The sequence below is a fragment of the Chiloscyllium punctatum genome, chromosome 52 (genome assembly GCF_047496795.1).
Source record: "Chiloscyllium punctatum isolate Juve2018m chromosome 52, sChiPun1.3, whole genome shotgun sequence".
Taxonomy (NCBI): Eukaryota; Metazoa; Chordata; class Chondrichthyes; order Orectolobiformes; family Hemiscylliidae; genus Chiloscyllium; species Chiloscyllium punctatum.
Genome location: NC_092790.1, coordinates 22,029,630 through 22,054,403, shown reverse-complemented (window position 1 = coordinate 22,054,403; position 24,774 = coordinate 22,029,630). Strand labels below are relative to the sequence as shown.

General features: G+C 44.8%; 2 protein-coding genes and 1 long non-coding RNA gene across 4 annotated transcripts; 1 reads left to right on the top strand and 2 right to left on the bottom strand.

The window, feature by feature from the left end:
- Window positions 1-125: 125 nt before the first annotated feature.
- On the bottom strand, window positions 126-24,508 carry LOC140470578 (histone H3). Of its 2 annotated transcripts, none has more exons than XM_072566643.1 (4): window positions 22,730-24,508; window positions 18,349-18,430; window positions 11,161-11,242; window positions 126-2,125 (listed from the first exon to the last, which is right to left on the bottom strand). In XM_072566643.1, exon 1 carries the CDS (start codon window positions 24,456-24,458, stop codon window positions 23,781-23,783), a length of 678 nt encoding a protein of 225 aa, XP_072422744.1. In that variant the 5' UTR covers window positions 24,459-24,508; the 3' UTR covers window positions 126-2,125; window positions 11,161-11,242; window positions 18,349-18,430; window positions 22,730-23,780. The 2 variants fall into 2 exon arrangements, with proteins under 2 accessions (XP_072422744.1, XP_072422745.1); XM_072566644.1 differs by lacking the exon at window positions 22,730-24,508 and adding an exon at window positions 19,121-19,206.
- On the bottom strand, window positions 1,733-2,044 carry LOC140470627 (histone H4). Its single transcript, XM_072566673.1, has one exon. It carries the CDS (start codon window positions 2,042-2,044, stop codon window positions 1,733-1,735), a length of 312 nt encoding a protein of 103 aa, XP_072422774.1.
- On the top strand, window positions 19,212-20,904 carry LOC140470581 (uncharacterized). Its single transcript, XR_011956539.1, has 2 exons — window positions 19,212-19,398; window positions 19,796-20,904. It is a non-coding gene; the product is annotated as an uncharacterized lncRNA (long non-coding RNA).
- Window positions 24,509-24,774: the final 266 nt, after the last annotated feature.

Sequence of the window (24,774 nt, the reverse complement as noted above, 5' to 3'; positions counted from 1 at the left end):
AAGGCTCTTTTAAGAGCCACCCACAGCATCTGGGAAAGAGAGGAGACCCTGACAGCTAGCCGATTAATTTTGTCTTTTAATGTGTACAGCCCGGGATTTGGGCATGGATCATGAATCATGTTTATAATCGCACAAAGAATTTATTTATATAATATAATACCATAATAAATCCTACACCACTGAAGATCTGATGAGTTGTAAATTCACTGCCGCTGCCAGTGAGTATTGCCTCTTGTCAACGCCCCCCACCCCCTAATCTGCCCCTATATTCTACCTGTCCATAGAGTAACGATAACAATCAGCCCCGTGAATCCCTGCTCTCTCTGGATGGTTTTGTGGCTCTGAAAAGAGCCGTTGTGTCTCTCTGTTTTGGGGGGTGAATGTACAGGGCCGGCCGGGCTCCCTTTAGGCGCGCTCCCCCCGGATCCGGCGGGCCAGCTGGATGTCTTTGGGCATGATGGTGACCCGCTTGGCGTGGATGGCACACAGGTTGGTGTCCTCAAACAGTCCCACCAGGTAAGCCTCGCTGGCCTCCTGCAGGGCCATCACCGCCGAGCTCTGGAAGCGCAGGTCGGTCTTGAAGTCCTGAGCGATCTCTCGCACCAGCCGCTGGAAGGGCAGTTTGCGGATCAGCAGCTCGGTGGATTTCTGGTAGCGGCGGATCTCCCGCAGAGCCACCGTGCCGGGCCTGTAGCGATGAGGCTTCTTCACTCCGCCCGTGGCCGGAGCGCTCTTGCGGGCCGCTTTGGTCGCCAGCTGCTTGCGGGGAGCTTTCCCTCCGGTGGATTTGCGCGCTGTCTGCTTGGTTCGGGCCATTCTCTCCAACTCTCTGTAACACACACCCACAGGCTGGTGCAGTCAATGCTGAGACTGCTGCAGTGCTGCCTTTTGAAGGGAATGGAGAGCCCGCCCTAGAGCTGGGATTGGATATAGAGCCGTCCCTCAGCTCACTGAGAAACCGCTCCGGAAGGTGCAGGAAAGGCAGGAAAAGAAGCATTGGAGGCTGATTGGTTCACTTGGACAATTTCAAAAAGCCCGCCGATTTCACCCTCACCAACCCGGAGATGAAATTCAACATGAAGAAGCAAAACACCATGGCTCTCTCTCATGAAGAGAAACTTTTCTACTTTAGAGCAGTATTTGACACTCCAGTGAGCAGTGAGGGCGGACAGGAGGCGGGATCACTGCCTGATCTGTCTGTAACAGGCAGGAGGAAAACGCGGCCTTTATAACAGCCCGGACAAACTGAACGGGAAACGGTTGTTCATGAAGCTATACAACCGCGCCGCTTTTAACAAAGATACTGAAACATGGCCCACTGTCCTTCGGCAAAGTTACCCCATCTCAGCCTTCATAAGGACATCTTTTTAAAATCAATTGCAGTGAACCTGAACACAATTGACATTGTAGCCTTCCAAATAAACCTGTCCGTACAACGTGGGGTTGTGTTAATGTTAATAACTTACATTGAAACAGGCCGATGGAAAGATCAAAGCTCAAAAGTATCATCCCCACAAAGCATGAAATACAAATACTGCAATATATAACATTAGTGTTTGGGCAGGATTACCAATCGCGATGTGATGTATTAAACGTGCAATAACCTGGTGCAGAACAGCATCCCCTCCCTCTGTGCCCTGTCCGTCCTCAGGTCTCCGCTCTCAATGGGAAGATTTGGGGAGGGGGCTCTGAAAAGAGCCTTTGGGTCCGTTGGAAAAGGGTCACTTCCTGCTCAGCCGCCGAATCCATAGAGAGTACGGCCCTGGCGTTTCAGAGCGTACACCACATCCATGGCAGTGACCGTCTTGCGCTTGGCGTGCTCAGTGTAAGTGACCGCATCCCTGATCACATTCTCCAGGAAAACCTTCAGCACCCCGCGGGTCTCCTCGTAGATCAAGCCCGAGATGCGCTTGACCCCGCCACGGCGAGCCAGGCGCCGGATGGCTGGTTTGGTGATGCCCTGGATGTTATCACGGAGCACTTTACGGTGCCGCTTCGCTCCGCCTTTTCCCAGGCCTTTGCCTCCTTTGCCTCTTCCAGACATCACGCTCCTTCACTCCAATCGCTGCTGAATGAGAGCCGAGCTGCCTCCCCTTCCTTTTTTATACAGCCCGGCCCGACCTGACTGAGAAAGAGTTGACAGAGACTGAGAGGCGGCTCTGAACAGGAAACGGAGTGACAGACAGAGAGATCATGCAGCTCCGCCTCCAGCTAACTGCAGCCCCAACTGGATCTGGAACTAAAGCTTTTCTCCACAATGGGCAGGGAACACAATGCTCGGCAGAAAACCAACAAACTACAGCTTCATGTTCAAAGAGAATAAAACCCAGAGCTTTTCGAAGCAGCTGGGTTACAATTAAACGCCCAAATCGCGGCCTTTCTTTAACAAAGTTAAAAATCACACAACACCAGCTTCTCGTCTAATAAGTTTCTTTGGAAGAAAATGCTTTCAGAGAGCCGTTCCTGCCGCAGGTATCCAGCGGGGCACGATCATAGGACATAGAATTTATCGTAAAAGATCAAAGTGTCATACAACTGATGCGATATATTGAACAAACCCAGATTACTGTTAAATCTTTAATCACTCCGAGTGGGGATACAGGTACGATTCATTAATATGGAAATCCCAGAACTTCTTTCAAGTCACATTCCCAACATGATTTAAGGATTTATTAAGAAAATCTCAGACAATGCATTTAAAGGTGTGAGGTTAGAGTCTGGCTGTATGCTAACCTTGAGTCAGAATGGTTGTATTTCCAAAGTAGGTGTTGATAAAAAGTCACGTGAACTTCCAGTCGACAAATTGTGATGTTTGAACAAAATAGAATTTCGCTCCAAATTCACCCCACAGCCTTATGTGTGTCTGCATGTGTGGGAGAGACCCTTCATATATGTGTGTGTGTGTGAGAGACACAGAGACAGAGTGAGAGAGAGACAGAGAGAGAGTGTGTGTTCTTGATCGAGTGTTTGCATGACTGTGATATACCTGTGAGTGCAAGTGTGGGTGTGAGTGTATGTCAGAGACAGAGCGTGTGCATGAGATAAGGTCTTTGCGAGTGTGTGTGCGTGCGTGCAGTTGTATGCGAGTGTGAGAGAGTCTATAGTGCGCTGGGGCCACCTTTACAACAATCCAGGTTTGGTCAATACTTCACAGCAGTGAACGACACAATGATCTTTTGCTCTAAATTCTGTGTCCTAATATCCTGCCCCACGAGCTACCTGACGAAAGAGCAGTGCTGCAAATGCTTGTATTTCCAAATAAACCTGTTGGACAAGACCTGACATTGTGTGATTTGTAATTTTGATTTATTGTAGTGTGCGCGACAGGGACTGGGTGTAAATCACAGCAAGAAAGTGTCTATCGAGTTTTGCAAATCATTTAATATCTACGATATGTCTGCACTCAAATAGGCCGGGACAGGGACCATTTGATCTGGGCTCAGCTCTTTCCTGAGAGATGTGGATGGCTCTGAGAAGAGCCTTTGGGTTCAGATTTTTACGTGTTACACCAACTTTGCCTTTCCTGCTTTCTTTGTGACTTTCAATTTGGGCAAAGTCTTGGGTTTATTGAGAATGGCCAGTGACTTCAATTTGCTCCTCCTGCCCTCACAGCTCACAGTAATTCTCAATCTCAACCAGACTTCAGCACGATAGGTGGTAGCTGACCACCTTTCAGTGTGAGCAGGTGCCTGGTCAGACTTGCTGAGTGAACAAACAGAGATGCCTCATCTGTCATCTTGGGGGATTGTTTACAGGGTCAGTGCTACACGTCCAATCCTGTTCACCATATCACTCACAATAACCAATACAATACCAGAGTGATTTGGGATTGACGGTTCAGTGGTGGCGGTCGCTTTTATGGGTGGATGTCAAATCTGATCAGTGTCAGGCACCATTTGATCATCTGGTGGTGTATGAGTATTACAGCAGAATACACACACAACACACAGCAACATCCCTTTGTCGTGAAACACAGTCATTAGCTATGTTCATTACCTGGGGTAGACTGAGTTTGAGTCTCACAACATCATACAACAGGAACAAGAGACAGTCAATCAGCCCAATGAATCATTGAGTACAATCATGGCTGATCAGGAAGTTCAAAATCTCTTATCCACAATATTCCATCACTTCTCCAAAAATTGACAATCAAAAGTTAATTGATGTTGACTTTAGCAATACTTAAAGACTGGCCTTCTACAAACTCCAGGAAACAGATTTCCAAAGATTCACCGTTTTCTGTGTAAAGAAACCTTTGGTTTCATTCCTGAACTGACTCTCTGTTTCTTTCCAATTCCAGCCTCCAGGTTCTAGACCCTCACTGCAGACATCTTACAGGGCAGATGACTTGCCTGGACTGAATACATATTATGGACAGGAATGATTTGGAGGAAGGAATAGGTGGGGTGATTCGCAAGTTTTGCAGATGACACTAAGATTGGTGGAGTAGCAGATAGTGAAGAGGACTGTCAGAGAATACAGCAGAATATAGATCGATTGGAGGGGAAAATGACAAATGGAGTTCAATCCAGTCAAATGCGAGGTGATGTAATGTGGAAGATCAAAAGAACACTATATGGTAAGTGGAAAAGCACTGGGGGAAATCGATGTACGGAGATCTGGGTATTCAGGTCCATTGTATCCTGAAAGTGGCAATGCAGTTTGATAGAATGGTCAAGAAGGCACACTGCATACTTTCCTTCATCAGATGGGATATTGAGTACAATAGTGGACAGGTCATGGTACAGTTGATTCGATTCCCTACAGTGTAAAAACAGGTCCTTCGGCACAACATGTCCACACTCACCCTCCGAAGAGTAACCCACCCATTTCCCTCTGACTAATGCACCTAACATTTCGGGCCAATTTAGCATGGTCAATCCACCCTAACCTGCACATCTTTGGACTGTGGGACAAAACCCACGCAGACACAGGGAGAACGTGCAAACTCCACACAGACAGTCGCCCGAGGCTGGAATTGAACCTGGGACCCTGGTGCTGTGAGGCAGCAGTGTTAACCACTGAGTCACCGTGCCACCCAAAAGTTGTACCTGATATTAGTTCAGTCACATTTGGAATACTGCGTCCAGTTCTGGTCACCACATTCCCTGTGGAAGTGGATGCTTTGGAGATAGTGCAGAGGTGGTTCACCAGGGTGTTGCCTGTTATGCTGGGCATGAGCTTGAAGAGGGGTTGAGGAGAATGGGATTATTTTCAATAGAAAGGCAGAGGTTGAGGGGGGACCTGATTGAGGGCTACAAAATCATGGGAGGTTTTGAAAGGGGGGACAGCAAGTCGCTTCTTCCCCACAGTGGGGGATTGAATTACGAGGGGTCATGAGAAACAATGTAATACAAATCATCCCTCAATGGTCAAATCTGTTGCAAACCATTGTTTTGTAACTATAGGGGAGGAGTGAAATTCCAACTGGAATGTTCGAATTGATTTCTGGATGAAAATGTTAGTCATCCTTGAATGGCAAGGAAATGGCCAGGTAATCCTCCCACATTCCACCGATAAGACAAAGGACACACCACCCTCCCCCAGGGGGCGTTCAATATCTTGCAGGTCAACAGAGCGAATTCACTCTTTAATATCTCAGAGTTATGGTCAGGTCTTGGGGTGTGTTGCTGACCAAAGAGACCTTGGAGTGTAGTTTCATAGGTCCTTGAAATTGGGGTCCAGGGTGACAGAATAGTAAATAAGACATTTGATATACTTGCCTTTCTTGGTCAGTGCATCGAGTATAGGAGTTGGGAGGTCATGTTGCAGCTGTACAGGACATTGGTTATGCCACTTTTGGAACAGTGTGTGCAATTCTGGTCTCCCTCCTATTCAAATAACCATAGAATCCCTACAGTGTACAAACAGGCCATTTGACCCAACAAGTCCACACTGACCCTCTGAAGAGTATCCTCACCAGACCTATTCCCCGAGTAATGACTCTACACGTCCTATGATTGACACCACAAACCTACACATCCTTAAACACTAGGGACAATTGAGCTTGGCCAATTCACCTAACCTGCATATCTGGGGCACCTGGAGGAAACCCACACACACACGGGGAGCATGTGCAAGCTCCACACAGACTGTCGCCAGAGGCTGCTTTGTAACCTGGGTCACTGGTGCTGTGAGGCAACAGTGCAACCCAAAGAGCCACCATACCACTGACTGGAAGAATGGTGTGAAACATGAGAGTGTTCATAAAAGATTTACAAGGATGTTGTCAAGATGGGAGGATTGGAGGTATAGGGAGAGGCTGAATCGGCAGGGGCTAGATTCCCTAGAACTTTGGAGACTGAGGGGTGATCTCTTGGAGGTTTATAAAATACTGAAGGTTACTGATGAGGTAAATAGTCGGTGTAACTTCACGAGGATGGGGCAGTTTCAAGCCTATTGGGCATATTGTATGGGGACAGTCGAGAGTGTGGTGCTGGAAAAGCACAGCAGGTCAGGCAGCATCTGAGGAGCAGGAAAATCGACATTTCGGGCAAAAGCCCTTCATCAGGAATTCGGGCTATTGTCTGAAATGTCGAGTTTCCTGCTCCTCGGATGCTGCCTGACCTGCTGCGCTTTTCCAGCACTGCACTCTCGAGTCGAACCTCCAGAATCTGGAGTCCTCACTTTCACCATATTTTAAGGTGAGGAGAGAGAGATTTATAAAAAGACATGAGGGGCAATTTTCTTTACCCAGATGGTGGTTCGCATGTGCAATTAATTTCCTGTGGTAGTGGTGGATACAGCCACAGTTACAACATTTATAAGACAGTCAGATAAGTACATGAATAGGAAAGGTTTGGAGAGATATGCACCAGCAGGAGGCAGGTGGGACTAGTTTAGTTTGTGATTCTGGTCAGCCTGACTGGTGGACTGAAGGGTCTATTCCTGTGCTCTATGTCTTTATGGCTCCATTATGAATTGAAGTCATTTTGAACGTTTCATTTTTCATTACCTGCCGTGTCATTCCATGGCTGTTCACATTGTAACAGATGTCTCAGTACAGTGTGTGTATTTGGGACTCGTTTTACATCAGTCAGTTTGTGTGCACACGGTCACCATGCTTGTTTTGTCAGACTTTGGCACAGAATGTGTGTTTGGATTTCACATTATTTAATTGTGTGTATGAATCGGCAAACTATTCATCAAAGGAGAATAATTCTGTCCTGATGAGTTATAAGTAGCCTTAATGTGTTTCATCCTCTACTTTGACAACCTGTCCTGTCTGTGAACGCAGTTTCCTTCTATCTCTGTATTTTTAACACTGACCTTATATATGGTTGTTGAAATGATGTAAAAGTACAATCTATTTGTGAACCTTGATTAGAACTACAAAAATGCCCTCTCCAAATGCAGATTTAATGGTGTCCACGAGTGTCTGTTTCCAATCAGGTTCAGTCTCTCCCTCTTCAAAGATGGTGTCAATGTCAATAGGGCTGTGAAGGATAAAACCGATTGGACCTGGGCTGGTGTGATTGAGAACGGGGAGAGAACAATGTAATTCCTTGGTCGTATTTGACTCTTGATCTGAACATCTCTCTGGGACTTGAGTCCAATGTGTGTCTAACACTGAGAGAACTGCAGATGCTTTCAGTCAGAAACAAAACCAGAAAGTGCTGGAAAAGCTCAGCAGGTCTGCCGGTATCTGCGGAGAGAAATCAGAGTGAACATTTCCAGCCAAGTTCTCAGAACCAGTTCTGAGAAAGGGTCACGTGACCCAAAACATTAACTCGGATTTCTTTCCACAGATGCTTCCAGACCTGCTGAACTTTCCCAACAATTTCTGTTTTTGTAACATTCCTGCTGTTTGGCAGAAGCAGCTGCTCACACTTGCTTTTGGACTGAGGAGATATTACATTGCCTTGATCCTTTAATTATTTTCCTGGAAGATGACAGAAGAGATATCTCCTCAGCATTAGGCACGATTGCCAGGATCAAATTGAACTATGTAACATTCAGTTAGTAATCGTGAGGATGTTATTCTTTAAAACGAATGATTCAAACTGAAACATGTCTGTGTTTCCATTCTTGGACTGAGCTACTATGTTTTAAGGGTTCGATACCAATTCACTGAGATCCAGAAACTAACCAATCCCTGTACAGCTCCATGAACAGGCCCACCTGATCAAACTGTGGATATGTGCATCTAGTTACCAATCTGCTTCTGTTAGTTTCTGTGATGAATACTGCATTTGAGAGAAGTTATCCATTTTACCTGTTAGTTTCTGTGAGGAAAGTTAGGGTCTAGTCTATTTCCATGATATACTGTATTTTGAGGGGATATGGTCTGGTGCATAACAGTGAATTTAGTTATTGATCCATAGCTGTCAGATTCTGCTTTTGAATATGAGCGTACTTATGAAACTCTACAGTTTAAACTATCTGAATGTGTGAGTGTAGTTATCAATCTGTCCCTGGAAGACTTGTAAATATACTTTCATGTGCACAAAGCAGAGTGTGACAGGGACAGATTAATAACTATATTCAAATGTTGACATCACATAAACTGACAGGGACAGATTGACAAACAACATCACATATCCACATAATAGAAACTGACAGGGACGGGCTGATCAATACATTGACATATTTAGACAGCAATCAGGCTCGGATTGTTTCATTGATGGGAATATGTGCATTTAGTTATCAATCTGTATCTGTCCCTTTCTGCCATGGGAATGTGTGAGAACAGTGATCATTTCTCCCTGTCTGTTTCTGTTCTGTTGTCTATGTCAATGTGAGGGTTGTTATCAATCTGTACCTGGCAGACTCTGCTGTGGGAATATGGAAATATACTTATCAACCTGTACCTGGCAGTTTCTGCAGGCAGAATGTGTGAATGTGGTTATCAATCTTTCCTTGTCAGGCTCTCTAATGTAAATCTGAGTGTATTTAACAGTCCTTTCCTGTTAATTTCTGTGTTGTGAATATGGGAATGTCGTTAGCAATTGGAGCTGTCAGTTTCTGCTGCGTGAAGATGCAAATGTAGTTGTTAATCTCAAACTGTCACTTTGTGCTTTGTTAATATGAGAGTCTAATTATCCATCTTCTTCTGAAATATTACTTCTTTGTGTGCATGTGGGAGTGTATTTACCAATCGGTCAAACCTTTTGACAAGGTCCCACATAAGAGACTGATTGAGAGAGTTAAATCACATGGAATTCTGGGAAACTGGAATGCACTGCCTGGGAAGGTTGTGGAGGCCAGAAACCTTAGAACTTTAAAAAGATACTTGGATGAGCACATCAAGGATATGGGATACGTGCAGCAAATTGGGATTAGTGTGCCTTCAATGGTAGTTATTATCAATGCAGCCTGATATGCCGAATGGCCTTTTCTGTGCTCCCTCCCTTTTCTTGAACTCTCCATTTCCATCTACAGACTGACATTTACTATAAACCCACAGACTCTCACAACTACCTGGATGACACACCCATCCCACTCAGTATTCTGTAAAAACCCCATCCCATTCTCCCAATTCCTCCACCTCCACTGCATCTGCTCAGACAAGGAGTCATTCCACTCCCAAGCAGCCCAGATGTTCACCTAATTCAAACAACATGCTTCTAAAATCACCCCTCAGCCTCTGATGCTCCAGGGAAAAAAGCCCCAGCCTATTCACAATCTCCTTATATTTCAAACACTCTAGTCCTGGCAACATCTCTGTCAATCATTTGTGCACACTCTCAAGATTAACAACATCCTTCTGAAAGCAGGGTGACCAGAATTTTACACAGTATTCTACAAGTGCCCTACCTTATGTCCTGTGAAGCCCAAACATGACGTTCCAACTCCGAGACTCAGTGTGCAGACCAAAGAAGGCAAACATGACAAGCCCCTTTTTCACATACTTGTTCACCTGTGACTCCACTTCCAAGGAACAACATACATGCAATCCTAGGTCTCTTTGTTGGGCACCTCTCCTCAGAACCCTACCATTAACTGTACAAGTCCTGCCCTGTTTGGAGTAATAAGAATGTTTGTGTAATTATTGTTTTCTCTTTGTCAGTGTCTGCAATGTTAATATGTAAGAACAAGTATCAATCTACATCTGACAGTTACTGTCATGATGATATGGGAGTTCAGTAATTGATGTATAAAACATCAGCTTCTGATGTGTGACTATGACAGTGAAGTTCTTCATCTGTACTAATCACTTTATACTTTTGGGTATCAAAGTGGTTTAATCTCTGGCAGCCAGTAATAGTCCCTGTGACACTGTTTCATTCTGTGATAGCCGTTATCAGCATATCGAGAGTGGGGTCTTAATCTCTGCTGCATTTTGTGATTTATGAGTTTTCTCTCAATCTTTGGGGAAGGGGTCAGCAGATGGTATCTAGTTCACAATCCCAATAATTACTGGAAACTGTTTTGCAGAACAGTTAAAGAATAGAATGTACGAGCACAGATTGAATGGGAGGAATGGCCTTCATCTGTGTTGTAACAATTCTGAGATTCTGATTCTGGTGTGAAAAGGAAAACACATCCCACTGTATGAAATACTGGTGCAAAACTACCATGTAGAAATGGCCAGAGCGGCTAATTAAAATACCAGGTCTTGTTAGTAAGAGTGGGATGTTTCCCTTTTCAGGGATTCGGTACGATCACTGAGACACTTTGTTTCATTTTGTAATGAGGCATTGATCGTGTTTTTTTGTGAGAGAGATTTATTCTGCATCTGTCTGTCCATGCTACATGATAGTTTTTATAGTTGAATATGATTTAATGGTTGTGTCTTTGAATGGGACTACTATTTCTCAAAGATTATTTTTATCCTGCTAGGTTACTGTTAATATCAAAAGTTTCCTTTTGGATCTGTACTCAGTAACTACTGCATATATGGTTACACCAGCTATGTAACAGCAAGATCTATTTGTTCATCTTGATTGTAACTTTGAAAATTCCCTAACTGTGGATTTAATGCACTTCCTGACAGCCTGTTTCAAGTGAGGATTCAGTGTATCCCATTTCAAACTGAATGACAATGCGCTTTGAATGATGACATTTATTGCATCTGCACTGGTCCATAGTGAGAATAGGTTGTGTTTTACTCATGGATTGAATGTATATCTCTGGAAAGTGAGCTTTTTGTGAGTCTGACTCAATCCATTCTGTAATTGTGGAAAGGATATTCCCCCAGCTCAGACAGTGGTAACATACCTGCTGTTTGGAAGGAGCAGCTGCTCACACTTGGCTTTATACCGAGGTCATATTACATTGTCTTGGGCCATTGAATATTTGCCTGGAGGGAAGACACAAGATTCATCTCCTTTAAATCAACACCAACCAAGGTTGATAATATCAAACTGATCAATGCAATATTGAGTTAATAGTTATTATGATCTTTATAAAGCCACCAATTGGAACAGAACAGACTTTGGTTCCACTTTTGCCCTCAGCTGCTCCTCCTCTCTTTTTGTGAAATTATAGAACAGTTTATTAAGATACAAAAGCTAACCAAGACCTGTACAGCTCCATGACTGGGATGTTTACACAGTTCAAAACCAAGATCCCAATACACTAACTATTGAAGAACAACAGGCACTATTTCAAATAGTATACTTGAGACTTTTGATCTCATGACTATTATATTTATTCTTGACTGAATTGTGACATTCGTATATACTATCTTTATTTCCACAGTTGAAAGTTCATTGCCAACAAACAATGTGAAACAGAAACCAAACAACTAATTCCAATCAGTATTCAGAGGATTGCAAACTACAACAATGATATATAGCTCACAGTCACAACAATGAGTGGAAACTAGTAATAGAAGAGATAAAGAATCGAATGTCCAACTGTAGACACAATGAGCTAATTGGACTGCTTCTGTGCTCTACAGAATCTGTGCTTCTGATTCTAATGATAAAGGAAATGCCATCCTGTTGTATAGACTGTCCATATAAAAATATCAGGGAGAAATGGACAGACCAACTTATTTACAAGGCTGGTCCGGTACATAGTGTGACATCGTTCCCTTCCTAATGTTCTATGTTATCCCTGAGACATTTACTTTCATTTTGGACTCGGATATTGTTGTTTTGTTTTGCATTAGTCAGTCTCTCAATCAGAATGTGAGTATGGATAAAGTCAGCTTTTGTCAGCTAACATTGAACATGGGATTCATTCAGTCTCTCATTAGGAGTTATCAATGTGCTTCTTATTCATGGTTATTGTAATTTATATTGATGCAGTGTCATTTCAAAGTGAAATTATCATCTTTCAGAGCTGCAGGAGCTCTTTATTGTTCAAACCTTTGCTATTCCGAATATATCAGATATTATCCAATGTCATTTGTGTCAGCTCCTGTCAGTGAAAGTGGATCTGTTTATATCACTGTTAATCTCTGGCACTGTACATCTCAGTTGAATAACTTCCACAACATTGGAGTCTTAGGGGATAATATAGTTTATAATTGTAAATTTATTTTGGGCATGCCAATCTCTAGACTGAATGTATGTTTTAAATTTATTATTCCTCTGTTAGTCCCAGAGAAACTATATGAGAGTCATTACGCTGTATTCAAAAATCTCTCATTATCTGTCTGAGTACAGGATACTTTGTGTCTTGTCAAGTCAATATTTGATTTCCTTTTGGTCAATTTCACATCAAATTTTATATTCTGTAGTTTTGTATGAGACGTGCACTGCTTTTCAGTTTGGGGTTCGATGCAAAAATATATATTTTAAAATACAATTTGGGCTGAAGTGTAATTCCTCCAATCTGTAAAATGGAATTGATGCATGAGTTACATCTCCATATCTAAGACAGGATGAGATGTTTGGAGGGGTAATTATAGAGCTCAAGTTACTGCTTGGGCAATTTCACTGGAATTTACTGTGTATCATGTGATAGGTTCAGTCTTTTCTAATACAGCACACAATTGGGTTAAACTTTATGGTCAAAGTGAAACATTCTATTTAAATCATATAGGGAGTGAATGTTGATAGTCTGGGACTGCCATAGTGTTAAGGGATTAGATGGAGAGGAATTTGTTAAGTGTGTACACCAGAACTTTCAGATTCAGTATGTAGATGTATCTACTAGAGAATGTGCAAAACCTGATCTACTCTTGGGAAATAAGGCAGGGCAGGTGACCGAGTTGTCAATGGAGGAGCGCTTTGGAGCTTGCGACCATAATTCTATTAGTTTTAAAATAGAGATGGAAAAGAATAGACCGGATCTAAAAGTTGAAGTTCTAAATTGGAGGAAGGCAAATTTGGATGGTATCGGGGAAGAACTTTCAAAAGCTGATTGGGGTCAGATGTTCGCAGGTAAAGGGATGGCTGGAAAGTGGGAGGCTTTCAGAAATGAGATAACGAGAGTGTAGAGACAGTATATTCCTGTTAGGGGGAAAGGAAAGGCTGGTAGGTGTAAGGAATGCTGGATGACCAGAGAAGTTGAGGGTTTGGTTAAGAAAAAGAAGGAAACTATGTCAGGTATAGACAGAAGAGATCGAGAGCATCCTTACAAGAGTATAAATGCGGTAGGAGTATGCTCAAGAGGGAAATCAGGAGGGCAAAAAGGGGACATGAGGGAGCTTTGGTAAATAGGGTTAAGGAGAATCCAAAGGGTTTTTATAAATACATTAAGGACAAAAGGGGAACTAGGGAGAGAATAGGGCCCCTCAAAGATCAGCAAGTCCACCTACAAATGGTGCCACAGGAGATACTAAACGGGTATTTTGCATCAGTGTTTACTGTGGAGAAGGAGATGGAAGATATAGAATGTGGGGAAATAGATATTACAGAGGAGGAGGTGCTGGATGTCTTGAAATGCATAAAAGTGGATAAAATACCAACACCTGATCAGATGTACCCGAGAACTCAGTGGGAAGCTAGGCAAGTGATTGCTGGGCCCATTGCTGAAATATTTGTATCATCGATAGTCACAGGTGAGGTGTCAGAAGACTGGAGGTTGGCTCATGTGATACCATTCTTTAAGAAAGGTGGTAAAGAAAAGCCAGGGAACTGTAGACCGGTGAGCCCGACATTGGTGGTTGGCATGTTGTTGGAAGGAATCCTGAGGGACAGAATTTATTTGGAAAGGCAAGTGCTGATTAGGGATAGTCAGCATGGCTTTGTGCATGGGAAATCATGTCTCATGAACTCGATTGAGTTTCTTGACGAAATAACACAGAGGACTGATGAGGGCAGAGAGGTGGATGTGATCCATGTGGCATTCAACAAGGTTCCCCATGGGAGACTGGTTAGCAAGATTAGAGCTCATGGGATATGGGGAGCACTAGCTATTTGGATACAATACTGGCTCAAAGATAGAAGACAGATGGTGGTGGTGTTGGTGGGTTGGTTTTCAGACTGGAGGCTTCTGACTACTGGGGTGCCACAAGGATCAGTGCTGGGTCCACTACTTTTCATCATGTATATAAATGATTTGGGTGTGAACATAGGAGGTATAGTTAGTAAGTGTGCAGATGACACCAAAACTGGAGGTGCAGTGGAGAGCGAAGAAGGTTTCCTCAGATTACAAAGGGATCTTGACTAGATGGGCCAATGGGCTGAGGAGTGGCAGATAGTGTTTAATTTCGATAAATGTGAAATGCTGTGTTTTGGAAAAGCAAATGAGAGAGGACTAATACTCCTCGTGGAAAGGTGCTAGGGAGAGTTCCGGAACAAGGAAACCTTGGAGTGCAGGTTCATTGTTCCTTGAAAGTAGAGCTGCAGATAGATCACAGAGTGAAGAAAGCATTTGATATGTTTTCGATTATTGGTCAGAGTATTGAGTATAGGAGTTGGGAGGTCATGTTACGGCTGTGCAGGACATCGGTTAGGTTACTTTAGGAATATTGCATGCAATTCTGGTCTCCTTCCTACCAGAAGGATGTTGTGAAACTTCAAAGTGTTCAGAAAAGATTTCCAATGATGTTGCCAGGGTTGGAGGTTTTGAACAAGAGAGAGAGACTGAATAAGCTGGGGCTGTTTTCCCTGGAGCGTCAGAGACTGAAAGTTGATCTTATAGAGGTTTATAACACCAGGTTTATAATGTGGGTGGCACAGTGGTTAGCACTGCTGCCTCACAGTGCCAGAGACCCAGGTTCAATTCCCGCCTCAGGCGACTCTCTGTGTGGAGTTTGCACATTCTCCCCGTGTCTGCGTGGGTTTCCTCCGGGGGCTCCGGTTTCCTCCCACAGTCCAAAGATGTGCAGGTCAGGTGAATTGGCCATGCTCAATTGCCCGTAGTGTTAGCTCAGGGCTAAATGTCGGGGTATGGGTGGGTTGCGCTTCGGTTGGGCGAAGGGCCTGGTTCCATACTGTAAGTAATCTAATCAAAAACCATGAGGGGCAGGGATAGGATAAATAGACAAAAGCTTTTCCCTGGGGTGGGCGAGTCCAGAAGTAGAGGGCATAAGTTTTGGGTGACAGGGGAAAGATATTAAAGGAACAACTTTATCAAGCAGAGTCTGGTGCATATACGGAATGAGCTGTCAGAGGAAGCTTGGACAATTGCAGTATTTAAAAGGCATCTGGATGTGTATATGAACAGGAAGGGTTTAGAGGGATGTGGACCAAGTGTTGGGAAATGGGACTGGATTAGGTTAGGATATCAAGTCAGCATGGAGGAAAAGGTCTGTTTGCGTGCTGTACATGTCTATGACTGTATATGTGACAGACATTCAACAGAACAAAAAAGCTACATAGTTTAGTGAAGAACCTGGAACCTAAAATTGAGTGTTGGTGACTTGGGCTGCTGGCTCCAGTGTAAATGCAATGGTAATACAGGCAAAGATTGCTTTGAAAGGGAAATTGCTTTGTGAGATAAGAAGGACATAGATTCAAGTTTCATACAATTTCAATCTTACTGCATTGTGTTACTGAGCAGTTTAAACGATTCTTGAAAAGTGGGGAACCAGTTACCAAAGTGGGAGAGAAGAGATTTCTCAGTGCACGTATACTTTAGTGAATGGGAAACAGCCTATGTTCTTTAGTTGTAGTGCCTACAGGATTCATGGATATGTGAACATGCAACACATCACAACAGACAAGAGTCCGTGTTGTTCAACGTAATCAAGGAGAGAAAAGCAAGGGGCCTTTGTGACTCCTATTGTGCAAAGTCTAACTGGGAATAGTAACAACAAGGGCTGGTCTTCACGGTGCTATCAGTTATTGCATAGTGACCTACTTTCCTGAATACTGCTGAATTGATGATCAGTATTCACTGAATTCATTTGCAGTGAAGTGAACAATTCCACTGCTTGCATCTGACTGACCACAATATTCCTTATACAGGAATGAAAATTCATCAATTCCATTTTATTTGCTGATGCAGACAGGATAGTACCCTGCCTCTGTGGTGTGGTAGTGTAAACCATTAGTAATACTGTTGTGTTGTTTTCTGGTCGGGAGTAATGTATCCTAGGGAGGGTCAACAGGAATGTTGGAGTTGTAGATCTCCGTGTAGAAAAATAAAACAGACTTTAAAAGATGTACAAAAGTAGAAAGAAAAAGATTTTGTTGGAATGAAAAAAACAAAAGAAAAATAACACCTGCAAGGTAAAGCAATACAGAATGACACTGTGATAAAGATGGGGCTGGCAGATTCTCTGCTGCCATGATCTATTTATGGAAATGGAATGCTGATTGAAAGGGTTGCTAGCTTGGTCAATTGTTAAGCTGTTATGGATTGTTTTTGATCAGTGCAGACTTAATCATTTGAAGGGCTTTCTTCTGTGTTAGAGATCTCTTCCCTCGAGATCTGAGAGTAGAAATCAGTGTGAATGTAACATTTTCTGACACTTGCAATGTTTATGGATCTTCATCACCGTTCGATATCCTCGTGTGTGTGTTAGGATGTATTTGTGACTCATTGTAAATCAGTCAGGATTTTATGTTTGTGTGCGGGAGTGGTGAGGTGTTAGTAGTGTGTGTGTACATGCAGTAAGCCTTCTGTCCATGTCAGGAAAGAACATTTGGAATGTACATTATACAATTGTAATGTCTTTGTATGGGACACCTATTGATCAAAACATTAATTTGTCCTCATCACTTACTGATAATGTCAAAGTTTCCCTTGATGTTTGCACTCAATCTCTACTTCATACATAGATATTGTAACTGTGCAACAAGAACTCAACTAATAAACCTTTATACCACATTTGGATTTAACGTGGTTCCTGAGTGCAGATTTTGGATTAGCAGACAGTCTATGTTCCTCCATAGGGAACTATGGAGCTATGAGGGAGGAGCTGGCCAAAGTTCAATGGTGCAATACCTTAGCAGGGATGACCGTGGAGGAACAATAGCAGATATTTCTGTGTATAATGCAGAAGATGCAGGATCAGTTCATTCCAAAAAGGAAGAAAGATCCCAGGAGGAGGCATATAAATTTAAAAGAGAAAAAGTATAACATAGCAAAGATAAGTGGGAAAATGGAGGACTGGGAAGCTTTTAAAGAACAACAAAGGATTACTAAGAAGGAAATACGCAGAGAAAAAATGAGGTACGAAGGTAAACTGGCCAAAAATATAAAGGAGGATAGTAAAAGCTTTCTTAGGTAGTGAAAGGCAAAAAAAAAAGGTTAAGACTAAAATTGGGCCCTTGAAGACAGAAACAGGGCAATATATAATGGGGAAGAAATGGCAGAAGAATTGAATTAGTATTTCAGATCTGTGTTCACTGGGGAAGACACGAGCAATCTCCCTGAGGTAACAGTGGCTGAAGGACCTGAACTTACAGGAATTTATATTTGCCAGAAATTGGTGTTGGAGAGACTGTTAGGTCTGAAGGTTGATAAGTCTCCGGGGCCTGATGGTCTACATCCCAGGGTACTGAAGGAGGTGGCTTGAGAAATCGTGGATGCATTGGTGATTATTTTCCAGAGTTCGATAGATACTGGATCAGTTTCTGCGGATTGGAGGGTGGCTAATGTTGTAACACTTTTTAAGAAAGGTGGGAGAGAGAAAGCAGGAAATTATAGACCAGTTAGTCTGATCTCAGTGGTGGGAAAGATGCTCATTCAAGAAAGAGTTGGATAGAGCTCCCAAGCATATTGGAATCAAGGGTTATGGAGATAAGGCAGGAACAGGATACTGATTAAGGATGATCATATTGAATGGTGGTGCAGGCTCAAAGGGCAGAATGGCCTACTCCTGCACCTATTGTCTATTCATATTCAGATGTGGTAAATAACGATGGACTTTAAATGGTAAAAGTTATTGGAAACTGGCTACAGTGTGCATTGAGAGGAGAGAAGAAAATGTATTTCAACAGATGTGTTTGACTCTTGGACGGAATGTATATCTCTGGAAATTGAGCTCAATGTGTGTCTGGTTCAATCCACTCTGTGTCTGTGGAAAGGATGTTCTCTGCCCTGACAGCAGTAACATACCTGGTGTCTGGTAGAAGCAGTGGGTCACACTTGGCTTTGTACTGAGTATAGCTTAGATTGTCTTGGTCCAGTGAGTATGTGTCTGGAGGGAAACAAAAGATGTTTCATCTAATTCAAACTGATCAATGCTAAATTCAAGTAATATTAATTATGATTTCTTTTTAAAGAAAGACCACATTGTGAACAAAGCACGGTTTGGTTCTGTTATTGCTCTGAGTTACTCCTCGTCTCTTTTTCTGTCAAAATTTTTAAACAATTTCCTGAGACACCAAAACGAACTAATAGCTGTACAGCTCCATGAATGGAATGCTTAGATAGTTCAATATGCAGCTCCCACTACAGTAACTTGAAGGGAAGGGAAACAGGCGTGATTTCAAATGCTGTAATTGAGACTTTTGATCTGGTGACAGCTACATTTATCACTTAGAGGATTGTCACAGTCAAAGTCGATTTGCTTTCTACTAGTCACTGCCCAATATCAACAAACAGCGTGAAAGAGAAATCAAACAATGAATTCCCATCAATGTTCAGAGGATTGCAAACCACAGGAAAGATCCCTCTTCCCCCCTAGCCCGAGAAAGACCTCCCCCTTCACCCCCCAGCCCGAGAAAGACCTCCCCCTTCCCCCCCATCCCGAGAAAGACATCCCCCTTCCCCCCCATCCCGAGAAAGACCTCCCCCTTCCCCCCCTATCCCGAGAAAGACCTCCCCCTTCCCCCACTATCCCGAGCTCCCCATTGCGGTCTGTTCCAAACAAACCCCTTCCACTCACTGAGTCAATGCTCCTCAATGGCCGCGCGGGGGAAGGGCCTCACGCATGCGCACATCTGGACAGGAACCCAATTCATAAGCCCACCCCACCAGGTTCCAGTCCCACCGGTATTTTTGGGTGTGCTCGCTTTCGGTGCACTGTTCCTTCGTCAGGAAACTAGTGGGGCAGGACACTGAATTTATAGCAAAAGACCAATGTATCGTGCAACTGATACGATCTATTGAACAAATCCATTCACTTTGGAAGGAGTAACAGGAATACAGAATAATGGGATCATGGTAAGATTCTTGGCAGCGTGGGAGAGCAGAGAGATCTCAGTGTCCTTTTGCATCGAGCCCTGAAAGTTGCCACCCAGTACATCCCATGAGCTGAAAAACGACGCCATGTTCTTGGTGAGCTGCACCACATTGTCAATGAGGATGAGCACCTCGCCAAGACAGTCCCCACACCTCCATTGCTTCCTTTTAAACAACCGCCAAACCTCAAACAGATCATTGTTGGTAGCAAGCTGCCCGGCTTTCAGGACATCTCCAAACAACGCTGTCACGATAGGCGCTGCAAGACGTGTCAGAGTGTGGACGTGGATCCCACCATTACACTTGGGGACACCTCCCACCATGTACATGGCAGGTACTCATGTGACTCAGCCAACATTGTCTATCTTATATGTTGCAGGCAAGGGTGCCCTGAGGCATGGTACATTGGGGAAACCGTGCAAAGGCTACGGAATGGATGAAAGGACACCTCACAAAAATCAACAGACAGGAGTGTTCCCTCCAAGTTGGGGAATACTTCAGTGGTCCAGGACATTCGACCTCGGACCTTCGGGTGACCATACTCCAAGGCAGACTTTGGGACAGGCAGCAGCCAAAAGTGGCCAAGCTGAGGCTGATAGCTTTGTTCCATTTCCACAGGGAGGGCCTCAACCATGATCTTGGGTTCATGTCACACTACAGGTGACCACCATTGCACTACACACACACACACACAAACATACACACACACAGGCACTCCTGAACACACACGGACACACAGATACACAGACACTCCGACACATCCTTACAGACACACGCACTCACACATGCATCCTCTCACAGACTTAGACCAACTCAACACTCATGCACACACATAGACACTCTCTCACACAGACGCTCACAACCCCCAATCCCAGACACACAAACACACTCCTACAGACACACACACTCCCATTCTCACACATGCACGCCCTCACAGATGTAGACACTCTACATTCACATATACACTCTCTCTCACACTCACAACCCCCACCCCAGACAGACAGAAAGACACACACACACACAAAGACCCACATGCACACATATACATATACAGTTGTGGGTGAAAATCTAATTGCACAGTTACATTGTACTTTGCTCAAAAACTGCATTAATTCATGTAAAACTCTGTTATATCACTTTTTAGATTAGAATCAGTCTAAATATTATGGTCCAGACAGAGAACACAGGGGGCTAACACCTTCAACCTATTGTCTGGCTAACACCAATTGTTCCAGTTAATCTGAGAATGTAACTTTTAAAAAACAGTTTTGTGACTTACACATGAAAGAAGTGAAACTATCATGGTATTTGAACAGATGACAGACTCAACAAACAATCAAGGTATTTTTCAATGTATAATTTGAGTTACATCACACTGTAAACATTTGCTATAAATTCTGTGTCTTATAATTGTGTCCTCCACAACCACCTGATGAAGGAGCAGCGGTCCGAAAGCTAGTGTTTCCAATTAAACCTGTTGGACTATTACCTGGTGTTGTGTGATTTTTAACTTTGGTCACACAGGTCAGTACAAGTAAGAACGGTACGGTGTGTTAGCTTTTATTGGTCAAGGGATTCAATTTTGGAGCCATGAGATCATGTTGCAGCTCTACAAAACTCTGGTGTGGCCGCATATGGTGTATTATAGGAGGGACGTGGAAACATTGCAAAGGTGCAGAGGAGATTTACCAAGACGTTGCCTGGTATGGAGGAAAGATGGGAGTGGTGCTGGATAAGCACAGCAGGTCAGGCAGGATCCGAGGAGCAGGAAAATTGACATTTCAGGCAAAAGCCCTTCACCAGGAATGAGGCAGGAAGTTTCCAGTATAGAGAGATAAATGGGTGGGACTAGGAAGAAGGTCACTGAGAGTGCAATAGGTGGATGGAGGTGGGGATGAAGGTGGTAGGTCAGAGAGGAGGGTGGAGTGGATCGGTGGTTAGGAGGATTGGCAGGTTGGACAGGACATGAGGAGAGTGCTGAGCTGGTAGGTTGGAACTGGGGTAAGATGGGGGGAGGGGAAATGAGGAAACTGGTGAAGTCCACATTGATCCCCTGGGTTTGGAGTGTTCTGAGGTGGAAGATGAGGTGTACTTTCTCCAGGCATCGGGTGGTGAGGGAATGGTGGTGGAGGAGGCCCAGGACCTGGATGTACCCAGCAGAATGTGAGGGGGAGTGGAAATGTTCAGTCACGGGGCGGTGGGGTAGATTGGTGGGGTGTCCTGGAGATGTTCCCTAAAGCTCTCTGTCAGAAGGCATCCAGTCTCCCCAATGTAAAGGGGACCACATCAGGAGCAAGAAATACAATAAATGACATTGGTGGATGTGCAGGTGATACTTTGATGGATGTGGAAGGCTCCTTTGGGGCCTTGGATGGAGGTGAGGGGGGAGGGGTGGGCACAGATTTTGCAATTCCTGCGGTGCCAGGAGGGGATGTTAGGTTGGGGGGGAGGGGGGGGCGTGGAACTGACCAGGTAGTCATGGAGGGAACAGTCTTTGCGAAAAGTGGATCCAGGTGGGGAGGGAAATGTATCCCTGGTGGTGGGGTCCAGTTGTAGGTGGATGCACTCCCTACATGCAGGTCCTGGACCTCCTGCACTACCACTCCCTCACCCCATGATGCCTGGAGGAATTATGCCTCATCTTCCACCTTGGAACACTTCAACCACAGGGCATCAATGTGGACTTCACCACTTTCCTCATTTCCCCTCCCCCCACCTTACCCCAGTTCCAACCTGCCCGCTCAGTACCATCCTCATGACCTGTCCTTCCTGCCACTCTTCCTTCCCATTTATCCGCTCCACCCTCCTCTCTGACCTATCACCATCATCCACACCTCCATCCACCTATTGCCCTTTTAGCTGTCTTCTCCCCAGCCCCACCCCCCTCCCCTTTTTATCTCCACCCAAGAGGCTCCCAGCCTCATTCCTGATGGAGGGCTTTTGCCTGAAATGTTGATTTTCCTGCTCCTCAGATGCTGCCTGAGCTGCTGTGCTTTTCCAGCACCACTCTCGTCTTGACTCTGATCTCCAGCATCTGCAGTCCTCACTTTCGCCTTCTGAGAGAGGGTTCAGGGAGCTGAAGCTATATTCGTTAGAGAGAAGAAGCTTAAGAGATGACTTAATAGAATCATACAAGATGATCAGCGGATTAGAGAAGGTGGACAGTGAGAGCCTTTTTCCCTTGGATGGTGATGTCTAGCAGGATGGAACACAGCTTAAAATTGAGGGGTGATAGATATAGGACAGATGTCAGTGGTAGGTTCGAGAGCAGTTTGGGTGTGGAACGTTCTGCCTACAACAGTAGTACACTCACCAACCTTAAATGGCATTTAAATAGTCATTGGATAAACATATGGATGATCATGGGACATCACAGAACACACACAAACACACAGGCTGCTGTTCTCAAAGGTGAGGCCGCTGTGGTGAGGCCTATTTCAGGGAATGGAGAGCCCCGCCCCCCGAGAGCTGGGATTGGATACAGCCCCATCCGTCAACCCACAGGGGAACACCTCCGGAAGGGACAGAAAAGGCCGGAAAAGATTATTGGCGGCTGATTGGTTCACTTGGAATGAGGGTCTGTCAATTCCAAAAAGCCCGCCGTATTCTCCCTCACAAATTCTGAGATGAAATTAAACATGAAGAAGCAAAACACTATCCGTCTGCAACTAAGATAAAAGCTTATTCTTTCCAGCAGGATTGAACACCCGGCGGGAAGCAGGCGGGATCACTGCCTGAGCTGTGTGGAACAGGCAGGAGGAAAGTGAGGGGTTTCTCCCAGCCCAGCCAAACAACCGCCGTGAGTTAATCTGAACAACCCCCGCCGGTTTAAACAGCTCCCAAACTCATACAGTGTCCACCGAGAACGTTCCAGAATCTCCCTGTATCGGTACATCTTTGTTTCACCCAGATTGTCATGAGCCCGAACACAATGTGGAATTACTGCCTGATCTGTCTGTAAGAGACAAGACCGAAAGAACACGCCATGGTAACATCCTGCACCAACCCCCCCCCAGAATCAAAACTGAACAAAGCATCATTCCTGGAAGGGTCAATGAAATACAAATACTGCAATATGTCACATTGGTGTCCGGGCAGAAATACAAGTCGCGATGTGAAATAACCAGATGGAGATCAATAAACCCTCCCCGTGTGATCCCTTCCCCATTCTCAGGTCTGTGGTCTCACAAACCGGGGCGAGAGGGTGTGTTTGAGTAATTCAGTCGGATGAACATCTTGGGATATGTCTGCACTCGGCACCGGGACAGGGACCATTGGATCCGGGCTCAGCTCTTTCCTGAGAGATGTGGGTGGCTCTGAGAAGAGCCTTTGGGTTCAGATGGTCACATGTTACACCGACTGGTTCATTTCTTTGCTGCTTTCTTGGGCACTTTGGCCTTGGTCTTGGCTTTAACCGATTTGCTGATGGGTTTGGGGGGCTTGGGGCTCTTGGCCTTTTTCACCTTCTTCACGGGAGTCTTTTTCTTCGGCGCTGCTTTGCTCACTCGCTTTTTCTTTGGCGGGGCTGCCTTCCCGGTGCCTACTTTCTTAACTGTTGCTTTCTTAACTGTTGCTTTCTTCACTGTTCCTTTCTTGCCTGTTCCTCTCTTCCCTGGGGATTTTTTCACTGTTACCTTCTTGCCTGGTGTTTCCTTCACCGCCCCTTTCTTGCCCCTTGCTGCTGTTCCCACCTTCTTTGCCCCTTCTGCCTTGCCTGAAGTCTGAGTGAGTTTGAAGGAGCCGGAGGCCCCCTTACCCTTGACCTGAGACAGGGAGCCTTTCACCAGGGACCTCCTGATACACATCTTGATCTGGGAGTTGCGCTTGTCCACCTCGACCCCGCTTCTCTCCAACGCTTTCTTTATACTGAAAAGAGACATTCCCTTGCGATCCTTGCACTCCCCGACAACCTTCAGAATCTGCTCGCCCAACTTGGGACCGGCTGCTTTTTTCCTGGGAGACGCCGCCTTTTTCTTGGGAGCCTTGGCTTTGGTGGGAGCGGAGGCTGGAGGAGCCGTTTCGGCGGCTGCACTGTCGCTCATGTTGAGAACTCTGTGCTGAATCTCTCTCTCTCTCTCTCTCTCTGGGTCAGTCTGAACTGGGTCAGCAATGAAGCTGCTGGGGGGCGGCACTGAGCAACTTCAAGGCAGCGAGCGGACGGTGCAGAGACTACCTGCTGTCAGCTCCCTGCGCCTGCTGCCTCTCTGTGTTTCTCTAACTGTTTAAACTCTGCGATTTCTCTGAAATTCCGGATCTCCAGAGAGCCAGGCTCGATCGCTCCTCACCCTGATACGGGAAGGTTTGCGACTGAGAAGTTTTCACTCGAATAGACGGCCCCGTTGTCGAGTTAAACGCGTT

Coding starts and splice junctions, on each gene's coding strand:
- LOC140470627 (XM_072566673.1), bottom strand. CDS start 2,044: ATGTCTGGAAGAGGCAAAGGAGGCAAAGGCCTGGGAAAAGGCGGAGCG.
- LOC140470578 (XM_072566643.1), bottom strand. CDS start 24,458: ATGAGCGACAGTGCAGCCGCCGAAACGGCTCCTCCAGCCTCCGCTCCC.